Raw genomic sequence first — 20,837 nt, forward strand, 5'->3', positions numbered from 1 at the left:
AGGACGGGCGTCCTTGTGGTCTCATCGCCTGGTGAAGGAATTTATGAAGGGACTATTCCGATCGTTCCCGCTGGTGAAGGCCCCTGCCCCGGCGTGGGAGCTATACGTGGTGCTGACCAGGCTCATAGGGGCCCCATTCGAGCCTATGCATTTGGCGCCATTGAAGTTCCTGTCATGGAAGACAGCATTTCTCGTGGCCATCGCCTCCGCACGACGAGTGGGACAGATCCAGGCCCTATCTTGCATGCCTCCATACTTGACTTTTCACGACACGAGGGTGGTGCCGAGGACGCACCCCTCCTTTATGACCAAGGTGCCGTCGGACTTCCACCTCAACGAGCCCTTGGTTTTGCCAGTTTTCTTCCCGTCGCCTTCGTCGCAGGCCGAGAGGACTCTGCACTCGCTGGACGTAGCTAGAGCGCTGAAGTTCTACGTGGACCGCACAAAGAGTTTTCGGAAGACATCACAGCTGTTTGTGAACTTTGGGCCTGTGAATCAAGGGAAGGCTCTCTCGAAGGCTTCCATTTCCAGATGGCTCTCCGGCTGCATCATGCACTGTCACCGGTTGGCAAACCAACCGCTGCCCGGCCGTCCGACAGCCCATTCAACCAGAGCGATCGCTGCTACCACGGCGTTCCTGTCTGGTGTGCCCCTGCTGGACATCTGCAGGGCTGCTATGTGGAGGTTGACACACACCTTCACAAGATTCTACTGCGTCGATCGGGACTCCAGGGAGGAGTCCAGGGTCGGCCAAGCAGTGCTGCGCAACCTGTTCGCTTAAGGTGAGCCTGGTGAGGAGGTAAGAGATGCTTAATGTTGAGTTGTTGTATTGCTTAATGTTGAGCCTGTTGCCACCTCCAGTGGTTGTGCATGTGTATACTGCTATGTATTCTTATATTCATGAGCATGTAAATCCATGCCAGACCCCATGCTGGAGAAGGAACCAGTTACTTACCTGTAACTGTTGTTCTCCAGCATGGGTCCGGCATGGATTCACATGCGAACCCTCCCTCCTTCCCCTCTGCGGCTCTTCACTTGGTCATACTGCCACTTTACGTGCTACCAAATCTGAGGATGGCTGCCAGGGGAGGGGTTTAGGGAGAGGGCAGTCATTGACTGAGGGCAGTCTGACCCAGAGATCAGTGCTTGGTTACTACTAAGAAAGACAGATCAGAAGCGAAACTGATACTGATTTTTTCTTTACCGAGGATTCCCAGCCTGACGACGGGGAATATTCATGAGCATGTGAATCCATGCCAGACCCATGCTGGAGAACAACAGTTACAGTTAAGTAACTTGTTCCTTCTTTAAAAAGGGCAATGTGCAACAATTAAAATACACTTCCAAATACTTTCTCAGAATCCAAGCAAAGCAAGTAGATAATCTTTAGAGATGCTTCATACACACTTCCTACACCCGTAGGTGACTTCACTAACTAGGACAGTAATGGCATTTATATATCACTTTTGTACTTTGTAAAATTCGGTTGGCAAAAAGGAAAGGTTAGAGAAAGGAAAAAGGTTAACAAGTTCTCAGAGCATGTGAGCACTTTTAAATCTCCCAGTGAAGTCTAGAAAAAAACCTTTCCCAGCAAATATTAGTTCAAAACCAATGTATCACCTAGGAGGGACAGTAAGAATCATAGTCAATGGATTAGAATAGTAAATAGCCAGGACAGCCAAAGCCAACTTGGAACAAAGTCTATGGAGCTGAGGCACTTCTTAGATAGCAAAATGTCTTGCACAAAGTTAGAGAGTTGTTGTAGAAAATCACTGTTGGGCCACAAGCTGTTACACGTGGGAAAGTTAGAGCTGAGATCAACTATAGAAAAAGCAGCTACTGCAAGTCTAAACTGAGAAGAGCAAGCTACAGACGATGAGGTAACTACCCCTTAGTCAGAACAGTACCTTAGGTAAGAAGGAGAGGATCCATCTGGCTTCTGTCTTGGTTGCAGTTTTGCAGATCCTGTTTTCCTGGGCCTCAGTCGTGGAGACAAGAGGGAGGACGTCTGGAGGACTCCTGTACAGCAGTTCGGAGGTTGGCGGCAGCTACAGACTCTTTTCAATTCAGCGGCACTTTTCAGTTTCAGCACGCAGTAAACAGCACCACTGCAGATCTTGGACATCGGTTGGGCTTCCTTCACTCCTAGAGTCCAGCACTCTGGTTAGGTGACTCGACCTTGAGTCGTCCTGCTTCGGGAGGGCCCTCAGGATCTTCCTGCAGCTTTCCCAGCAAATATTAGTTCAAAACCAATGTATCACCTATGAGGGACAGCAAGAAGCATAGTTAATGGATTAGAAGAATCTGCAGGGAGCCAGGACAGCCAAAGTCAACTTGGAACAAAGTCTATGGAGCTGAGGCACTTCTTAGATAGCAAAAAGTCTTGCACTCAGTTTCAGCAGCAGCAAAGAAGTCCAGCCAGTTGGGGAAGCTCCTCCAGCAAAGTCTGTCTCGAGGTTAGTTGGTCCCACTAACCCAAGGGAAGAAGTTGTCCCTTCCGGAGCTTCTCTTGTCGATTTAGAGTTTCAGCACAGCAGCAGGGCTTCACCGAGCAGTTCAATGGTCCAAGAGGATGCAGCAAGCTTCTCTTCACGATTCCTTTGTCAGATGTTTCTTCCAGTGGTCGACTCTGTCTTCAGTCCAAGAAGCCTCACCTTTTATGCAGCTTTCTCCCATTCATGCACAGCCTAGCTGTCACTCACACAGCAGGGTGGCTGTCCTCCAAGGACAGCCAGCCAGCCACTCAGGACTAGGTGCATTCAGGTTACCCTGGAGACTAAGGACAGGCGAGTTTCGGGCACCTCCCTCACTTCCTGCCCTGCCAGACACACTGCCAGAAGAGGGGTTTCAGTACTGAAGTTTGCCAAAGGCAAAACGAACAAAGTGCTTAAATCTGGTTTGGCGCGCAGAGTAAAACCCAAGAAAGGACTTGCAAGCAAGAAATGGTGAAAAAAGAAGACCAGGTCATTTTGACACAATGGTCACCCATGGGTGCTACACTGCAGCTGAGGATTCAGCCTGCGGTAGAAAAGCACAATGGCAGGAAAATAAAACCACTGCCACCAGCCATATAAATTAGTGAGGGTAACATAAAAAAGGTTACATGAGTAAGTTGGAAAAGGGGCTACTTAGTAACCCCCAGCACTCCCCATCCACTCCACATAAGATGGGGAGTGCTGGACCTACATAGGAAAACCGTAAGTAAAGTCAATTTCACTATGCTATTCTTGGGAACTGTAGTTCATCCAAGAAACTGTATTTAACCTTTATGAGAAATCTAAAGGATTTATCTGGGACACTGCACTGAAGGTGCTGTGTGTCACCATACAAAAAGTAGATGCCTATGGAGTTTCAGACTCCAAAAACAAAGAAAACACATAATCCAAATCAGATCAAAATACATGAGCGAGTGAGGAAAAGGGCTCACTCGCTCCTGGGTTAAAAATGAAAGTCCTGAAGTCCAGTAAAAGAGCTGGGGTTCTCTAAGGTGGGAGGAATTAAGCACCAAAATGAACATTCTCCCTAACAAAGACTTTAAAGTTTTTATATCTACTTCATTGGAAGATTTAAAGTGTTCACATGCTCTGAGAACCTGTTTATCCTTTTTCCTTACCATAACCTTTCCTTACTACAAACCTCAGAATCTACAATGTGTGCTAGTGATATATAAATGTCATTACTGTCCTAGTTCGTGAAGTCACCTCAGGGTGTAGGAAGTGTGTAAGTAGTATCTCTAAAGAGTATCTGCTAGCTTTGTGTTGATTCTGGAAAAGTATTTTAAAGTATATTTGATTGTTACCCATAATGCCCTTTTTAAAGAATGCTTATTTAAAAACTAATGTTAAGTAATTATTTATAACAAAACCTTTGAAGTGTTACGTTGATACTTGTATTTGTGGATTTCATTGCTACAGCTCACTTTTACCCCTATTGAGATGAGCCTGGCTGCTCAGTCGCATTACCAACTTGTGTGGTACAAGCCTGTACCAATAGGTGGGTTACCTAATACCAAAAGGACAAGGGTGGTGTAGTCTCCCACAGGTTTACTACATCAATTCTTGCCTAACAAGCTATTCATCAAACATCAAATACAAAAACTATAGTGTGGGCAGTGTCTCATTTGGCATTTGTGAGTTTTGTGTATTGGAACTGTTAGCCACCCTACTCCACCTCATGATTTAGGCCTGGTCCGCTCTGACAAAGTACCACTTAGAGAGCCAGGTGAGCTTGATGGAATAGTTGGTACCCAAGTCAGGAAGTCATTCCTAAAGATCCTCATCACAGGGCTTAAAGAAAACCTCTATCACAAAAGATCTTATTTGGGGGGGCCTGAGGGAACAGAGTTCAGGTTTACATGGGCAATACCACACTCTCCCCTACTTTCCCTCTTTCTTTTGTTTTCATTTGGTCTCTCCCTCGACTCTCAATGGCCTGCCCTTTCCTTCCTGAAGTCTTTCCATCCTTACTCATTTTCCCTTTTGGATGCCCTCACCTGTGTCTAACTTTCTGCTTTCACAGTTGGCTGGCCAGCAAGTGTCTCTAGGCATGTCTTCTGTTGGACAGGTTTCAATGATGGATGAACAGCAGAGGCAACAGAGCCTGGTGAGTTGCCTGTTTATTCTGCTAAGATTACACACTGGTATCATTCAGCAGTAGGGCACCACTACACATCATGCGATTTTACTTTCTGTCTGCTCACAGTTACAGCTCAGAGTCCAGCAACAAGCAGCCCAGCAGCAGCAGCAGCAGCAGCAACAGCAGCAGCAGCAACAGCAGCAGCAGCAACAGCAGCAGCAGCAGCAGCAACAGGCCAACCCACAACCTCCTCAATCATCCGTGCAGGCCTCTGGCCAGCCTTCTCAGACAGGGCCCATGCTGAGAGCACAGAACCCAGGGGCCAACCCGCAACTACGCAGCCTTCTCCTCAACCAGCAGCCGGTGAGTGTCAGTTAACAGCCCAAGATCCCATAGCTTGGCTGATTTGGGAGTATCTGTGTGTAAGTGAAAAAGAGAACACTTAGGTTCTACTGTACTAGTACTTCTCTTTTCCACTACTCTGCTGAGGCGTAGACCACTATGGGGGACAAGATCAGAGTATTTTGCACAACAAAAGGACATTAAAAAAAACAAAAGAGAAAATGTCAAGGTGCATACCCCATGCGCCTCCTCTCACACTGTTTTCTTTTTTCTTTTTTTCTCCCCAAACTTCCCTCCCCCTCTCCCTTTCAACAACCTAACTCCCCTTCTGCTCCCTCCCCCCTCCCTACCCATCCCAAACTGTTGCCCAGCTCCTTCCTTGGATCTCAGGCTACCCCGCATCTAGGCCCTTTTCTCGGGCTCAGCCGATACTCGGAGCTCTGCAGGGGGATACCACTCTACTAGTATCCCAACTAAACTAACTACTGGGGGGTGATAACGTGTTCCTTCCGCATCTGTGCATTTGTCTCACAGTTTACCACACACTCTTACATCTTAAACCTCTTCAGTGCGCATGTCGCTTTAAACTTCCTGCAATATTTTTTATATTCTAGTCCAAAAGTTCATGCCCTAGTATTGCCTACTCCAGAGCAACCCTGTGTTGCCTGCTTTCGATCGAACGTTTTGTTACACAAATTATGTATGCTAACCCACATGTGCAAATTTACCCTTTTCTCAGCATAGTTATGTTAACTTTCAGTTATGTCGAACGGCTGGCTACAAGCCTTTATCTCAGGCGTTACCCATCAATGTTCGTTCCATCCGTAGCCCCTCTGTCCGCAGTCACGGCTCCGCAGGAACACCCACCCACTCACTCCTCTTGTCCTTTATCCGCCTGGTCATCAGCACCCGCTGGGCAGTTTATCATGTCCAACCATGTAGTCACCTCCTCCGGGATATTGAAGAAACGTGGTTTATCCGTGTGCAGTACTTTCAGCTTTGCGGGATACAGCAACAAGTACTTAAATCCAGACTCCTGTAGCCTTCTTTTCACCGACAGACGTTGCCTCTGCATCAGGAAGGTGTAGTCCGGGTACGCCGTGATTTTCGCCGATGATCTACTTATGGTCCCTCCTTTGAGGAAGTGCTCCAGGACCTTCTCTCTGTCTTTGTAATTCAGTATCTTGGCAATAATTGGCCGTGGAGGGGCTCCCAGTGGTGGCTTCCTAGTCTGGGCCCTGTGCGCTCTCTTCACAGTGAACCCATGGGTGAGCACTTCAGTGCCTATTTCCTGCAGCAACATGTTTTCTATATAGTTTGTCGGGTCTGGATTTTCTACTCCCTCCGGCAGTCCCACAATGTGAACGGTGTTTCTGCGTGCGTATCCCTCTGCTTCCTCCTCTGTTTTCCAGGTTACGCACTTACTGCTGGAGCGTGTTGACTTCCTTGGCGTTAGTAGCACAAGTGATCGTATTTGCTTTACCTCTTTTTTCAGCGCTCTTGTGCGTTCGGATAGCACCTTAACATCCTATCTGAGGAGATTAACGTCCACACTGACGGCATCGATCTTGACTTCCAGCGCCGCCCTCAATTCCGCAATAGCAATGTCAATCTTGGATCCCCACGATGACATCAGCTCTGCAATAGCAGTCAGGATCTGTTGGTCATTATGCTCTGGCGTTACCTCTCCTTGTGTGCCTCGCTCCGGAGCCTTTGCCTCAACTATTGCTTGGGTTGATTTGACAAAAATGGCTATTGGTGGCTGCTTTGCCTTTCATTTACTTATTTTAGACACCATAATCCTCTCAGCATGTCGCTATATGATTGTTTCAGCCTGCGGTCGCTCGTGCAGACTTCTATGTCTCGCCGTAGAGCCCGGTAAACTTCCCTTCAGTATATCTTAGCGGTCTGAAGTCGCTTTTAGGGGGGCACCACTGTTCCAGATGTGCCACAGCTATGATTGTGCTCTGCGTTTATTCTTTACTCAATGCACCACTGGAGTTCCACATTAGCACCCTCCCCAGTGCAGTGGACCCTGTTGCTGTTATTCCCCTACAGTTTAGTTGCAGCAGACCAAGCGTACCTCGTGGTACCCTCCCCCTTGTCCAGGCCTAGATGCTCGGTTTGGTGATCCAGTGTCTGTTTCTTCTTCGGGCCACCGGCTTCATACCATGTGATACCAGTGTTTGCGCATCTTCTATACTTCTGCTCTGGGTCCACCTTCTGTGATCATGTACAGGCTATTGCACTGAGCCTGTATGCCACACTCTGCTTTCACCTGGCTATTTGATAAATCCGCCTGCAACAGTAACTTTTTTCTGGGCTCAAATGCAAGCACGCACTAAAATGTGTCTTTCTCCGTTCCCCCCCATGGGGTGTTCAGCCCACTCAATCGTCCGTTCCAATTTTATCCGTAGCTGGGGTGTTAATATTGTGCTTCCGCCGGTGTTGTGTCTAATCTTGGTTCCCATGCACTACTGATGGCCTCCCGTGTTCGGCTCTGCCAGTTTCATGCTGCGCAGGACGCCCACTTTGCGCTTTCGCTTGTAAAAATATTGCCGCTCAATGGAGTCTTGTAGCTCTATTATACCCGACCTGCCCCCTGATTCTGTGTCTATGTTTTATCTGTTGAGTACAGGCAACATCCCCAAGCAGTAGTCGGCTTATTAGTGTAGGGAGGGCCGTTGCGTCCACTACATTTACTGTACGCTGAGTTTATACAGTCCCGCTTTCGCTCACCTGTGTGTCTGTGGGCTTGGTCGTGCTTTCGGTCTCACCAGACAATGACCGAGTTTCCATTGCATTTGCCTATATCTGCCTGCGATGCCGTGCTGCTTCGCATAGCTCCTCGGACGGGCTTGGGCCACAGCTCATCTGTCTTCGTTGCCAGGGCTCACACTTCCGATGGCAGTAGATGGCCAACAGCCGCCGCAGCTCTGGCGAGGAAGAGTCAACTTTCCATACGGTGTGCGGTTTGTTGCAGGGACCTGGATTGCCTCACGCACAAGTATCAGCCAGCGATTCCAATGTTAATTACAGCAACAGGGTATGACTGCCTGTCCCTCCCTGTGTTCCAGGCACTCCCGCCATTAGGACCTCAAAGCGCGCGTTGTTTCCAATGATTTGTTCCCCCGGCTCCGCTGCATCTCCCTTTGTCCGTGGGCCGCTGCCATTTTGTTGGAGCCGCCACACTTTCTCGCTATATTCCTTTCTTGTGTAGCGTTCGTTCCCAGCTTCGGTTTTGTTCCAGAAGTTGCACTTTACGTGCTGTTCACCTTCATGCAGTTGTATGTTTAGCTGTTGATCGTATTTACTGTCATCTTTATGTGTGTACACCAGGGTCTTACAGGATCGGCAGGAGCCTTCCAAAGACACAGCTTATCCCATGGCTAGGTTAGCCACGCCCCCCTCTCTCACACTGTTGGGTACGTTTTTCTAAAGTCCAGTTGGGATTGAACTCTATAAGACTCATCCCTTGGTTTTAGGGGCCCAGCTTCTAATATAGACCTGTACGACCTAGGTTTGGTAGAATGGCAGAGCAGCCAGGCTTATCTTAGGAGGAGGAATGTGAGCTGTCAATCGGTACACAGAAATCAGAACCTACATGGACCCAAAGAAACACTTATACACTTAGTTATCAAAATGATATATTTTTTTATATATATATAGGCTAGGCAAGTATTAACTTACAGAAATACTGGATCAACTAATATTAATACATGTTAGGATAAGGAGAAATAAAGCAGGTGAGTAAATGATCATGTTTCTTTCTATCCACACACCGAGTGACTTCACTCAGTAAAGTAAAAGCACTTATTTGTATCAACTCTGCATTATTGTGTTATAAGTAAGTCACGAATGTAAAGAAGCAACATTAACAGGCAAGCAACAATGTAGCAATTCTTAGTATGGTTTATGAAGTATTTTCCCTAGCTGGAAAGGAGTTTTCAGATCAGGTTTTGGAGGAAAACGGGTATTGCCAAAGCAAGTATGAATGAAAGATTTAGTTTAGGGAAACCTGCAATTAACAAGTCAGTAGGAATGCGACAATTCTGATGTACATCCTCTTAGTACAGGTATGTAGCAAGTTAGTTGTTCTTTTAAAAGTTACAGGACCTTTGGATAAGCCTTACTGTAGGGGCACTGAGGTTAATAGTACTCCACAAGCAAAGGAGTGACGCAAATGGCTCAATTTAAGTTTACTCCGACCCCCACAGTACCTGGAGAGTTGAGAAGATGATGCAGCTGAACGCTTTCTGGATGCACGGCTGCAAATCCGGTTTCCTGGTCCTTTGCTGTTTATGCCCACCAGCTCAAAGGAGGAAGTCGTCCTTGTCGGATCTTCCCTGTTGATTCAGAAACGGGGTCATGGACAGCAGGGGTACTTCAGCTGTGCTTTGCGGTTAATGGAGGTGCTACAGGCGTTTCTGGTCGGCTTCTTCAGAGTTTCTGTTCCAGTGGTCGACTTAGCTTTCTGTCCCAAACGCCTTGCCTTTTATGCAGAAACCCATTCATTCAGTCCTATGGACCTGTGATTCACTTGGGGGTGGCTGTCCTCCAGGACAGCCAGCCGCCCAGGTCAAACTGGTTTCAGCCAGGCATAGCCTCAGACAAAGACCAGAGAAGTTTCGGGCTTCTCCCTCACTTTCTGCCTCAGCAGACACACTGGGACCTTGGCGGGCTTCACAAAGGGAAACCGCCAAAGGCAAAACTGAAAGAGGACCCACCCCCACCTGGTAGGAAAAGGCTAAAAAAGGAACACACAAATGAAAATGGTGATAAAAGAAGACTGGGGCAATTTGGGGAAATGGTCACCCAAGGGCACAGCAGCTGTGAAAGCAGCCTGCAAGTTACTATCACATAAATGGTAGAATAATTGATCCACTGCCACCAGCCATTTAGGTTTGTCTGTTACTGTACCTATAAACGTTACAGGATCAGTGGTAAAGGAGGTAATGTAGCCGCTCAGCACTCCACATAAGGCGGAGGGTGCTGATCCTACAAAAAGAAATGCCAGTAAGATAAAAGTATCCTACTATCCTTGGGAACAGTAGTTCTCAGGGAACAGTGATAATAAACTAAAACATAGTACCCCAAGGCGTTCCCCAACAACACTGCACATAGGGTGCTGTGTCCTGCAACAATCCATTACAGATGCCTGTAGTGAAATGCATGGAGGAACGCATGACTCCATTAAAGTAAAACGAATTACAGTAGCAGTAAAACAGGGTTCCCAAGTCAGAGCACAAAGAATGAGCGAGTGGTAAAAGGTCCCACTCACTCAGGAGCGTTGGGAGTTTTCCTAAAGTCCTACTGATAGTAAGACTTTAGTAAGCTATCCCAGTGGTTTGTAGATCCCTAACTCTTAGTATCAGTCTGTACCAACTCAGGACCTTGGTAGAGTGGCAGAGCAGTCGGCTTATCTTAAGAGGAAGATGTGAGCTTTAGGTAAGTACACTGAAGAAAAGAGAGAAGGTCCTTTTTAAAAAAAACCTTGTGCTCCCTGCAACCTATCAACTGTTGTCAGTGAGAAGTTATGACTTGTAGTTATAGGTACCCAAATCAATAGTTTACAACATATTCAATAACATTTTCGATTGGATTGTGTCCTCCAACGTATTCCACATCTTTGACATGTAATGTCCACAGCTGTGTAGTTCGGAAACTTTTTCGGCAGAGGGCACCCTGCGTCGATGGTGTCAAGTTGATGTCCCTCAAAGGCCTCTGTCGAGGGGAACGTCATCGGATGTTATAAATAGGACGCACAGCGCATGTAGCCTCAGTTCTGTTTTTTCCACAAACGTCTTTGCTTCGGAGACTCAGCACGCCTCATGTATTCCTCGTGAATATGTCTCTTCTTCAACCCCTCCGACTCCGCTATCTGGCTTCAAGACTTGCCGGGACAGCAAGTCGAAAATGTCGATTACCGACCTGCATCGCATTTGTTTGTGGTGCTTGGGTGAGAGTCACAACACCGACGACTCTGTTCCAAATGCCAGTCACTAACTGCTAAGGCCTTGCAGGAGCGTAAGGGAAAGCTTCAGGTAGGTCAGGGTTCTAAGCCCAGTAAGTCCCGTAAATCTAAGTCCAAGGGTATGTCCACCGACAATTCGAGGGGCGACTCTGTGCGTCCATAGGAGTCCCGGGGATCTCCGTCTGGGAGTGGTTCCCGCCATTCGTCCTCCTCGTCTCGCCATTCTAGGAAGCGCCGTCACTGGTCGTCTTACCCGTCGTCCTCTGAGAATGGAGCCACGCGGAGAGTGACTTGTCCAACTAAGTCCTCGACTCCGGAGGAATGGGCTGCCTTCAGGGAGCAGATGTTGGCGGTTTTTCAATCGCAGGGCACAGTTTCGGCCGCACCTTCTGTTGAAGCCGGCAATTAACGGTCTCGATCCGTGGCTCGTGCGCCTTCAGGCTTGGGTCCTCGGCACGATCCTCATCGGGAACCTTCGAGGTCCCGTTCGGACAAGGCTCAGGATGGTCGCAAGAGACGTGCTTCCAGGTCTCGGTCCTCGTCCCCAGCGAGACCGCATAAACCTGCTAAGGGCTCGTGGTCGGCGTCGACTCTGTCGGCGCTGTGTACGTCGGATATGGACGTCAAAGCTTTGCCTTCGTATCAGCCATTGGCGACGTCGAAGCCATCGGCGCCTTCAAGGCTTTTTGGCAAAAATGTACCATCGGAGATCCCTGCTACTGTGGATCCTCCTAGGAAGGCTACTTCCAAGTCTGTAAGGCCTGTTATGGACTCCAGACCCTCGGCTGTTCCGAGACATGACTTTTAGCTCCTTCTGGATGACATCTATGAGGAGGAGAGGTCAGATTTAGATCTTGACCCTGTTGAGCCTGATGTGGCTCCTGTCTTTTCAGGCAATAGCCAATTGGAAGACTTGAGACAAACTCTTCATAACGCTAGTGGCCTGGACACTTCGCCTGAGGTGGAATTTGGCAGGCCTGATCCTGGGGCTCATGCTGACTCGTCATACAGGGGACTTATGGCTAGAGTAACTGAATACCTTGGTTGGTGCAGTCCTCCTGAAGTTTTCATTCAGGATGACTTAACCGACATCTTGGATCATGATCCGTCCTCTGACCCAGTGTTGCCATTTCATTTGACCTTGAAGAAAAGGGTGGCGGCTGCTTGGCAGGCCCCAGAATCTCTTCTGGCAGTTAACAAATCATTAACTAAAAAATACTGCCCTTCCGGTAGCGACCCCAGCTACCTTTCATCTCACCCCACTCCCGAGAGTTTGGTGGTTCAGGCGGCTACGGCCACCTTGAGGCAGGCGGCATACCCTACCATCCCTCCTGATAGGGACGACAAGCGCTTCAACGGTTGGGCATGCAAGGTGTTTTCTGCGGGGAGTATGGTGTTAAAATCAGCCAACTCCACCTGTGCCTTGGCAAGATTTTCACACACTGTGGAACTGTGTTTCTCTTGCGGCTGAGCATATTCCTGAGGGGGAAGAAAGGAATTGGTTCCTTGCTCTCGTGCAAGATGGCAAGGATGCTATGTGTGAATCCCTTCTCCCTTCAGTTGGGTTTGGGCACGGCCGACAGTGTTAGCCGGTCCATGGCTGCGAGCACCGTTATACGCAGGTTTGCGTGGTTGCGGAAGTCTGGTTTTGCTCCGGATGTGCAAGCCCGTCTTTTGAACATGCCCTTTGATGGCTCGCATTTGTTTGGCAGCACGGCTGACGAGAGCCTTGAAAGGTTGCAGACCTCGAAAGCTGCGGCAAAATTTTAAGCGCAGCTGTGCGTCAACCTACGCCTTTTCGCCCTAGGGACAGCAGTGGAGGGGAGGCTCTTTTCGTTACTACTACTCCGTTGGTAGAGCGTGAGGAGCCGCCAGTCAAAGGGGTCAGCGTAAAGGTACCTGTGGTGGTCAGGGGAAATAGGGGTGCTAAAGCCGCTCAGGCAGCTGCCTCTTTGCCTTCAGTCACTGCTGCTGCCAAAACAGTCATGAGGCCATGTCCTATGGTTTGCCAGTTGGGGGGCAAGCTATCTCAGCATCTCGAAGAATGGCAAGCCATTACTTCGGATGTGTGGGTTCTGGATACAATCACCCTTGGCTACTGCTGTCCCTTCATAAAGTGGCCTCACGACAGTCCACCAGGAAATCTCTTTGAAGCTTCCAGATCCGCTCCTTGTGCAAGAAATCTTGACCCTGCTAGAGAAAGGCACTATTGAACTGGTGCCTGTAGCGAAGAGGAACAAGGGATGGTATTCCCCTTATTTTCTGATCCCAAAGAAAGACGGAGGATTGAGACCCATCCTGGACTTGCGTTGGTTGAACTAACTTCTCAGGAAGGACAAGTTCAAGATGGACACTCTTTCTCAATTCCTCTTGGCCCTTAAACTTCAGGATTGGTTGGTGTCTCTGGACCTACAGGATGCTTATTTTCATGTGCCGATTCATCCCAAGCACAGAAAGTACCTGAGGTTAGCGGCTGGCGACTCGCACTTTCAGTTTCGGGTCCTGCCATTTGGATTGACCTCCGCCCGAGGGTCTACACCAAGCGAATGGTGGTGGTGGCAGCGTATCTCAGTCACCCCTACCTGGACAACTGGCTGATCCGTGCACGCACTCCCGAGCAAGCATTGGATCACCTCGGTCTCACCTGACGCTCCCTCCACAGGCTGGGCTTCTCCCTCAATTTCAAGAAGTTGCATCTCACACCTTCCCAACAGCTCCAGTACATCGGGCTGTGTTGGACACGTCCTTGGGGAAGTGCTCTACTCGCTGAGGATGAGATCCCTGCAATGGGTTCTCAAGATACAGTGGTTGCAGTTCTCAGGCAAGATGTCGGATCCCGTTCAGATTCCACTCTCGGTCTCCCAGGGTCTTTTGTGGTGGGACAACGAGGGGAACCTGATGAAGGGGGAGCAGTTTTGGCAACCAGGGCCGGAGGTGACTGTAGTGATGGACGCTTCCTTCACAGGATGGGGAGCTCATGCTGCAGACTTGACCACCAGTGGTTGTTGGTCTCCGTCGGAGTCCAACTTCCACATCATCCATTTGGAGCTGAGGGCCATCAGGCTGGCCCCTGAAGGCTTTTCTGCCGTCTGTGCGGGGGAAGTGTGTCCTGATCATGATGGACAACACAGTGTCCATGCATTACCTCAACAAAAAAGGGGGGGTAGGGTCACTCCTGTTGTGCAGGGAGGCAATGCAGCTCTGGTTCTGGGCAATCCAGCAGGAAATTTCGCTCTCGGCAGTTCATCTGGCCGGAGAGGAAAATCTGCGGCGGACGCTCTGAGCAGGCAGAGCATGATCTCTCACGAGTGGAAGTTGGCTCACGAAGTCCTTCTGGAGATCTTCGTCCTTTGGGGAACACCACCAGTGGATCTCTTCACCACCAGTGCCAACTGGAAGTGCAAGAGATTCTACTCAAGGAAATTTCCTCCGAGAGGAGCCTTAGGAGACGCATTCGTAGTGGACTGGTCATTCTCACTGCTGTATGCGTTTTCTCCAGTTCCCGTCATTCCTCAAGTGTTAAGGAGGTTACAGAGGTTCGGATCCCACATGATCCTCAATGCTCTGGATTGGGCAGGAGAGTGTGGTACCTGGACTTTCTAGAAATGTCCATCTGCCCTCCACGCCGTCTTCCCTACCGAGAGGATCTGCTCTCGTGCAAGGGGGGTCAGGTTCTCCATCCAGAGGTCAGGACTCTCAACCTTCATGCTTGGTATCTGAAAGGTTGAGGTATAAGGATTGGGACCTCCCGGATGACGTGATGGAGGTGTTGCTTTCGGCCAGGAGGCCGGCAACAAAATCCCTGTACCGTAGCCGTTAGTGTACATTTTGCGACTGGTGCAGAGGACAGAATGTTGATTCTTTTCAGTGTTCCATTCCAGTGGTTTTGTCTTTTTGTTGCTTTCTTTGGCGCACAGGGGCCTTCAAGTGAGTACCATTAAGGGTTACCTGGCCGCGCTGTTTATCTTCAAGCGCTCATCTGAAGAATGTTCTTACTTTAAGATTCCTTTGATTTCCCTCTTAAAGGACTCTCTAATGTGTTCCCGCCGTCCCTTTTCCAGGTGCTGGTTTGGGATTTGAATTTGGTTTTGAAGTTTCTCATGGGTGCTCCGTTTGAACCTTTGCACTCTTGTCCTTTGAGATTATTGTCCTTTAAGACAGTGTTCTTGGTTGTGGTTACTTCCGCTCGCAGAGTGAGTGAATTGCAGGCACTTTCATCTAAGTCGCCCTTTACTGTGTTCCACAAGGACAGGGTTGTACTGAGGGTACGTCCTTCCTTCCTACCTAAGGTAGTGTCTGAATTTCATTTGAGTCAGAAAGTGGTTCTGCCTTCTTTCTATCCTCCTCATCCTGGTAAGGAAGAGGAGCGACTCTATAGGTTGGACCCTAGGAGAGCTCTGAGCTTTTATATTTCTAGGATGTCCTGGGTCAGAGTGGACGATCAACAGTAGCCTGATGTTAGCTCAAATGTACTGAGGAACTTGGCTGAACCAAGTCTGTCCACCAGTTTATCTGTCATAGGTAAAGCATGGGCATCGGTCGTGGTGTCTGCATTAAGAGCTCTATCGTCCACACAGAATCTCAACTCTTTGGATCCTGCCTTTGGCACTAGTACAACAGGACTAGACCATGGACTTGTAGATGGCTCTATTACCCCAAGATCAAGCATCTTCTTGACCCCTTTCTTTATGTGGTTTCTTACATGGTCTTAAGTTTTGTAACCCCTGCTTTTGACAGCGAGACAGTCACCAGTTAGGATATCATGCTGGCCCCAAGAGGTCAAGTCTCTTGTTAGTGAAAACAGGGAGGCAAACTGATTGCAACAGGAGGCGTGCAAAGCTCTGTTAAGATTCAGATCAGCAGAGAGATTAACTCCATTTAAAGGCTGTCCCCTGAGAAGGTCAGGTAGAGGTTCACTCTCCTCCTCCTCCTCCTCCTCTTGATCAGATGCTAAGAGCAAAGCTCCTAGTTCTGGTCTGGATACATATGCCTTTAAGCGGTTGGTGTGAAAGACCCCGGGGGCCTCCTTGGGATTGCTCAAGTCCACCAAATAATTGACCTCCCGAAGTTTGCCCACAACCTTGAAGGGTCCAATCCATTTGTCCTGTAAGGCCCTCGGCCTTGTAGGAACCATAACTAGAACTAGCTGGTTTTGAATAAACTCAACCATGTTGGCCTTCTGGTCATGCCAATGCTTAACCAGAGCCTGACCGGCTTTGAAGTTATCAGAAGCTTCTGTCATCATGTGTGTCGTACTCCATCGGATACCTAACACATAGTCAGTGACTCTCACTGGTTTGAGGGAAGGAGCACTGAACAACCCTTACTTGATTAGGGCAAATTGCACCTCTAACCGGATGACCATAGAGAAGCTCAAAGGGGCTGAAACCAACTTCTTCCTGAGGGACTTCTCTATAAGCAAAGAGAAGGCATGGCAGTAGAAGGTCCCACTTTCTTCTAAGGGTTTCTTCTAAAGCACCTACCATGCTCTTCATAGTTCTATTAAACCTCTCCACAGTTCTATTAAACCTCTCCACCAACCCATTGGTCTGGGGATGATAGGCTGTTGAGAATGTGTAGGTCACTCCACAGTTTTTTTCCACATGGCTTGCATGTAGTAGGACGTAAAATTGGTCCCCCTGTCTGAGATAACCTCCTTAGGAAAACCAGCCCTGGGAAAAATACCGAGGAGTGCCTTAGCCACTGCCTCAGCAAGCAGTAACAGTCCTCATAGGTATGGCTTCAGGATACCTGGTGGCATGGTCTACCACAAGCAATATTAATCCGTTGCCTGAAGATGTGGGGGGGTCTAGGGGACCAACAATGTTAAATGCCTACCCTCTCAAAAGGAACTCTCACCACTGGGAGAGTCAACAAGGGTGCCACGTTCTTGGTTCCACTCCTGCCAGATGTATGATAGGCTCTGTAGAAGCTGTCACACTTATCTATATCTGACCCCATCTTGGGCCAGTAGAAATATAGAGAAATCCTTCTTTTGGTCTTCTTAAAACTTAAGTGACCAGCTAAAGGAATTTCATGGGCTAACTGTAGAAAATGAGGTCTCACCTCCTGAGGCACTACAAGTCTTCTGTAGTCCCCTGAGGTAGACTCTATAGGCTCACTGTAAAGGAGCCCATCCTCCCTATGCTTCCCTGGCTCTTGCCCTTTCAGCTGGGAAGCTGCCTGTTGGCGAAGTCCTTCAAGAGTAGCATACTCTTTGACCTCTGCTGAAGTCTGCCCTACAGGTGCTACATTCTGCACCTCAGGATGGTCTTCAGGTTCCAGTTCCCCAACAGGAGGGAGGGCTACTTCCAGCTAGGTTTCACCAGTAGCTGGCTCACTATCCTCTGGTTGGTCCTCCCACTCAGCCTCAGTTGGTGGAGGGGGTCACAGGTGTGACCTTGGACTTTCCTCTCAGGGATGTCCTTGTCCTATGAACAGGTGTGATACCTTTATTCTTTCCTGAGACCTTGGCCAGTCTAGACTGTTCCTGCTTCCTTTTACTGGGAGGCCTGGGGGTGCTTGATACAACTCTAAGAGCTTTTAAGTCATTCCCCAACAGGACTCTCCCAGGCACCTCATTTTGTACACTGACAGGTATTCTTACAGTCATGTTGTTGCACTGGATGAGAGCTAGTAGTATTGGAACCATCTGGACAGGGTTTCCAGCAAGCTTAGTGGGGCCATTGGGTGCCTTAGCAACATCCTCATGTTTGAAAAAGGTTTCGTCCACCACGGTAATGCTGGCCCCAGTGTCTCTAATGGCAGGGGTTTGTAATTTTCTTTTGTGTTATCTGGAGTAGAGTTAATCCATATTCTGCTGTTCCCACAGACCCAGGGACACTAAAGAAACATGGTCTGAGACTCCAATGGGGTCTTCAGCCAATAGGTGGAAGTTTCCACTTGCCATATGAACTTCTCCCTCAGGGATGAAGGCTAAGGAGGCAGTGTGGACCCCTGAAAGTTTACTCTTGCATCTAGGATCCGCTTTCACATGGTCAGTTGACCCACACGCATAACATTTTCAAAATGTTCTGACAAATGGGGGCTTCTGCTGACCTCCCTCTGGTTAGAGGCTGACCTGGTTTCCCATATGGCTTTCCCTTCTTATGTTTGTGGCCCTCTTTTGGGTGGTTGGATTTAGAATTATCTTTGTCATCTTTCTTGTGCTGCTTCCCCTCATCCTTTTTGTGAGTGGCCCCAGAATCCTAGTGAGTTGCCCTGTTGGCAACCCATACGTAAGCAGCCTTTGCTAACTTCTTGGGCTCAATCTCTTTTGAGTCAGCCAAGTGCTGTCTCTGTTCAGGATGAGAGCAGGCATCAAGAATAGTTAAAAAAAAATACAGATTCCTCATTCCTTTAAAGGAGTTCACTGTGTAACCCTTAACCCATCCATACACGTTTTTCAAACATTCACACATCCACGTAGCCCAATGGGCACTATCAGTCTTTTTGAGGGTCCTAAACCTCTTAATGTACTGGGAAGGAGTTTTCCCAAATCTGGCTATCAAAGCCAGCTTCACATTCTCATACTCCAAGTTCCCCCACCTCCATTACAGCATCAGTTGCAACCTGGGGGAACCTAAACAAAAGCCAAGGAATCAACTGGTTCCCTATAAGACCCTGAATCCCATGATTGTATTCAAAAGCACCCAACCAATCCAAAATATCAGGTTTCACATCATACATACTCGCTGCTTCTTTGGGCAGGCGAGTTCTCTTGGGACTGGAAGACCTAGAGGACTCTGGGGGGGAAACAGTTTCAAGAGACAATTTCTTCATTTCAAGAGCATGTTGCATTTCCAACTCCCTGAGCTTGACTTCCCGATGTTTGGCTTCAGCTTGGGCTTGTAACCTTTTAAATTCCAATTCAAGTCTCATTCTTTCAAGAGACACATATTCTGGACTCAGTGATGTACCTTGTGGGGTCCCAGTGGATACAGGTTGAGGCAAAGGGCAGGCTGAGGTAAAGAGGGGCTCCCTTGCTGGGACTCCTCTCCCTCCTCTAAGACATTAGAGTTAGACTCTGAATTATCCTAGTTATCATTTTCCACATTCCCCTGGTTAGTAGGTATGACAGGCCTACTACCTAAACGTTGGTGATTCAACAACCTTGCAATCAATTCATTTTTCATTCCTTTAACATGGAGATTCCTGACTTAACACATGTTTTTCAGTTGATCTACTGTTAAAATGATCAGGGCTTCCTGACTGAAGTTATCCATATTTGACATGTTACAATTGCTGTTCTAGTGGAGCTTAGTCTTGGGAAGGCATTTAGTTGTACAAAAGTAAAGCAAACACTCAATGTAACAACTCTACAATAGATCCTCACCGCCTGCCACCAGTGTTAGTTAAGATTGTGTGCAGTACCCTTTGGGAGACTACAGCAACCTTGACCTCTTGGCAATAGGCACCCAACCTTTGGTATAAGTCTGTACTACACAGGTTGGTAGTGTGGGTGAGCAGCCAGGCTTATCTCAAGAGGGGTAAATCAGAGCAGTAGTGTTCTTACACAGAGGTTTACAGTGACAAGTATTCAAATAAACTGTTACACACAAGGTGGTTTCTTGATTAAACAATTATGAAAATACACCCTCTCAGTTTCAGTAAATCAGTAGATACCCTTTGGGTTGGCACACACACTTCCTACACCCTCAGGTGACTTAAATAAGGACATTGATATAGCACTAGTACATTTGGAGCAATAGTGAGTTTGGTGTCAAAGAAAAGGGTTTGGGAACAAAGCAAAGGTTAGAAAAATATTCTGAAGCAGGTAAGTACTTTTAAACCCCCCAATGCAAAGTAAATTAACCCTTTCCTGGAGGAAAGGCAAATTACAAGGTCAGAGGTAAGAAGAGTCTTTCAGTGAGCCAAGACAGCCAAAGTAATTGAACAAAAGTCTAGGTGAGCTGAGGCACTTCTTGCAGGTAAGTAAGTATTGCACAATGTTTTAGAAGTCTTTGTAGAAAAAGTTGAATCAATGTAGGGCCACACGCTGGGAAGCTTGTGAGGGGCAAAGCTGCAAGCAACTCTGCAACAGCAACCAAGACAAGTCTCAACTGAGAACAAGCAAGGCTACTTCAGCAAGAGGTAAGTCCCCTTAGTTTTACAGTACCTTTGTTTAGAAGAAATGGTTCCAGCTGGCTTCTGTTCCTGTGTAGCTCTGCAGGTCCTGTTGTTCCTCGGCCTCAGTCAAGAGGGAGGACGTCTGGGGACTTCTGCACTACAATGGGAAGGTCAGCGGCAGCAATGGGCAAACTTCAATTCAGTGGTACCTCGCAATTTCAGCTCTTTGCGTCTCAGCAAACAGCACCACTGTGGTTCTCGGCTACCACTCTGGACTTCCTTGCATCTGGGGCCCAGCACTGTGTTGAGGTGGCTCAGGCTTGGTCAGCCCTGCTTCCTGGGAGTCCGGAGGATCTTCCTGGAGCTCGGGTCCAACTTAAAAGCAATGCACTCAATCTGGTGTTCCTCTCCCTGGCACTTCGGTTCCAGCAGCAGCAGTGGAAGTGCAGCCAGCTTCGAGAGGCTGTCCAGACGAGTTCTCTTTGGGGTTGATTGGTCCCACCAACCCAAGGGGAGAAGTCGTCCTTGCAGAGCTTTTCTAGTCGAGGCGAATTTGGAGCTTCAGCACAGCAGCAGGGCTTCACTGGGCAAACCAACAGTCCAGGAGTTGCAGCAGGCTTCTCTTCCAAGTTTTTCGGATTCATTTGTCCAGTGGTCGTCTCTGCCTTCCAAGCCAAAAAGCCTCGCCTTTTATGCAGGTTTCTCCCATTCATTCCAGCCTTGCTGTCAATCACCCAGCAGGGTGGCTGCTCTCCTGCTAAAGACAAAACAAAGGGACCAAACCTGGTTTGGCACGCAGAGTAAATCTAAAAAAAAGGACCTTTCGGGCAAGAAATGGCAAAAAAATCAACAGGACCATTTGGACAAAATCGGCACA

The 20,837-nt window shown here is 48.3% G+C and overlaps 1 protein-coding gene across 4 annotated transcripts in view; it reads left to right on the plus strand.

Annotated features, from left to right (window-relative positions):
• Nucleotides 1-20,837, plus strand: part of MED25 (mediator complex subunit 25) — a 613,073-nt gene that overhangs the window by 530,543 nt on the left and 61,693 nt on the right. For all 4 annotated transcript variants that reach the window (XM_069605505.1, XM_069605531.1, XM_069605522.1 and 1 more), the window contains exons 18-19: nt 4,519-4,602; nt 4,702-4,938. In XM_069605505.1, coding sequence (XP_069461606.1) covers nt 4,519-4,602; nt 4,702-4,938 — 321 coding nt within the window. The remainder of the gene's footprint in view (nt 1-4,518; nt 4,603-4,701; nt 4,939-20,837) is intronic.

This window comes from Ambystoma mexicanum, chromosome 1p (genome assembly GCF_040938575.1).
Source record: "Ambystoma mexicanum isolate Mex_15411 chromosome 1p, UKY_AmexF1_1, whole genome shotgun sequence".
Taxonomy (NCBI): domain Eukaryota; kingdom Metazoa; phylum Chordata; class Amphibia; order Caudata; family Ambystomatidae; genus Ambystoma; species Ambystoma mexicanum.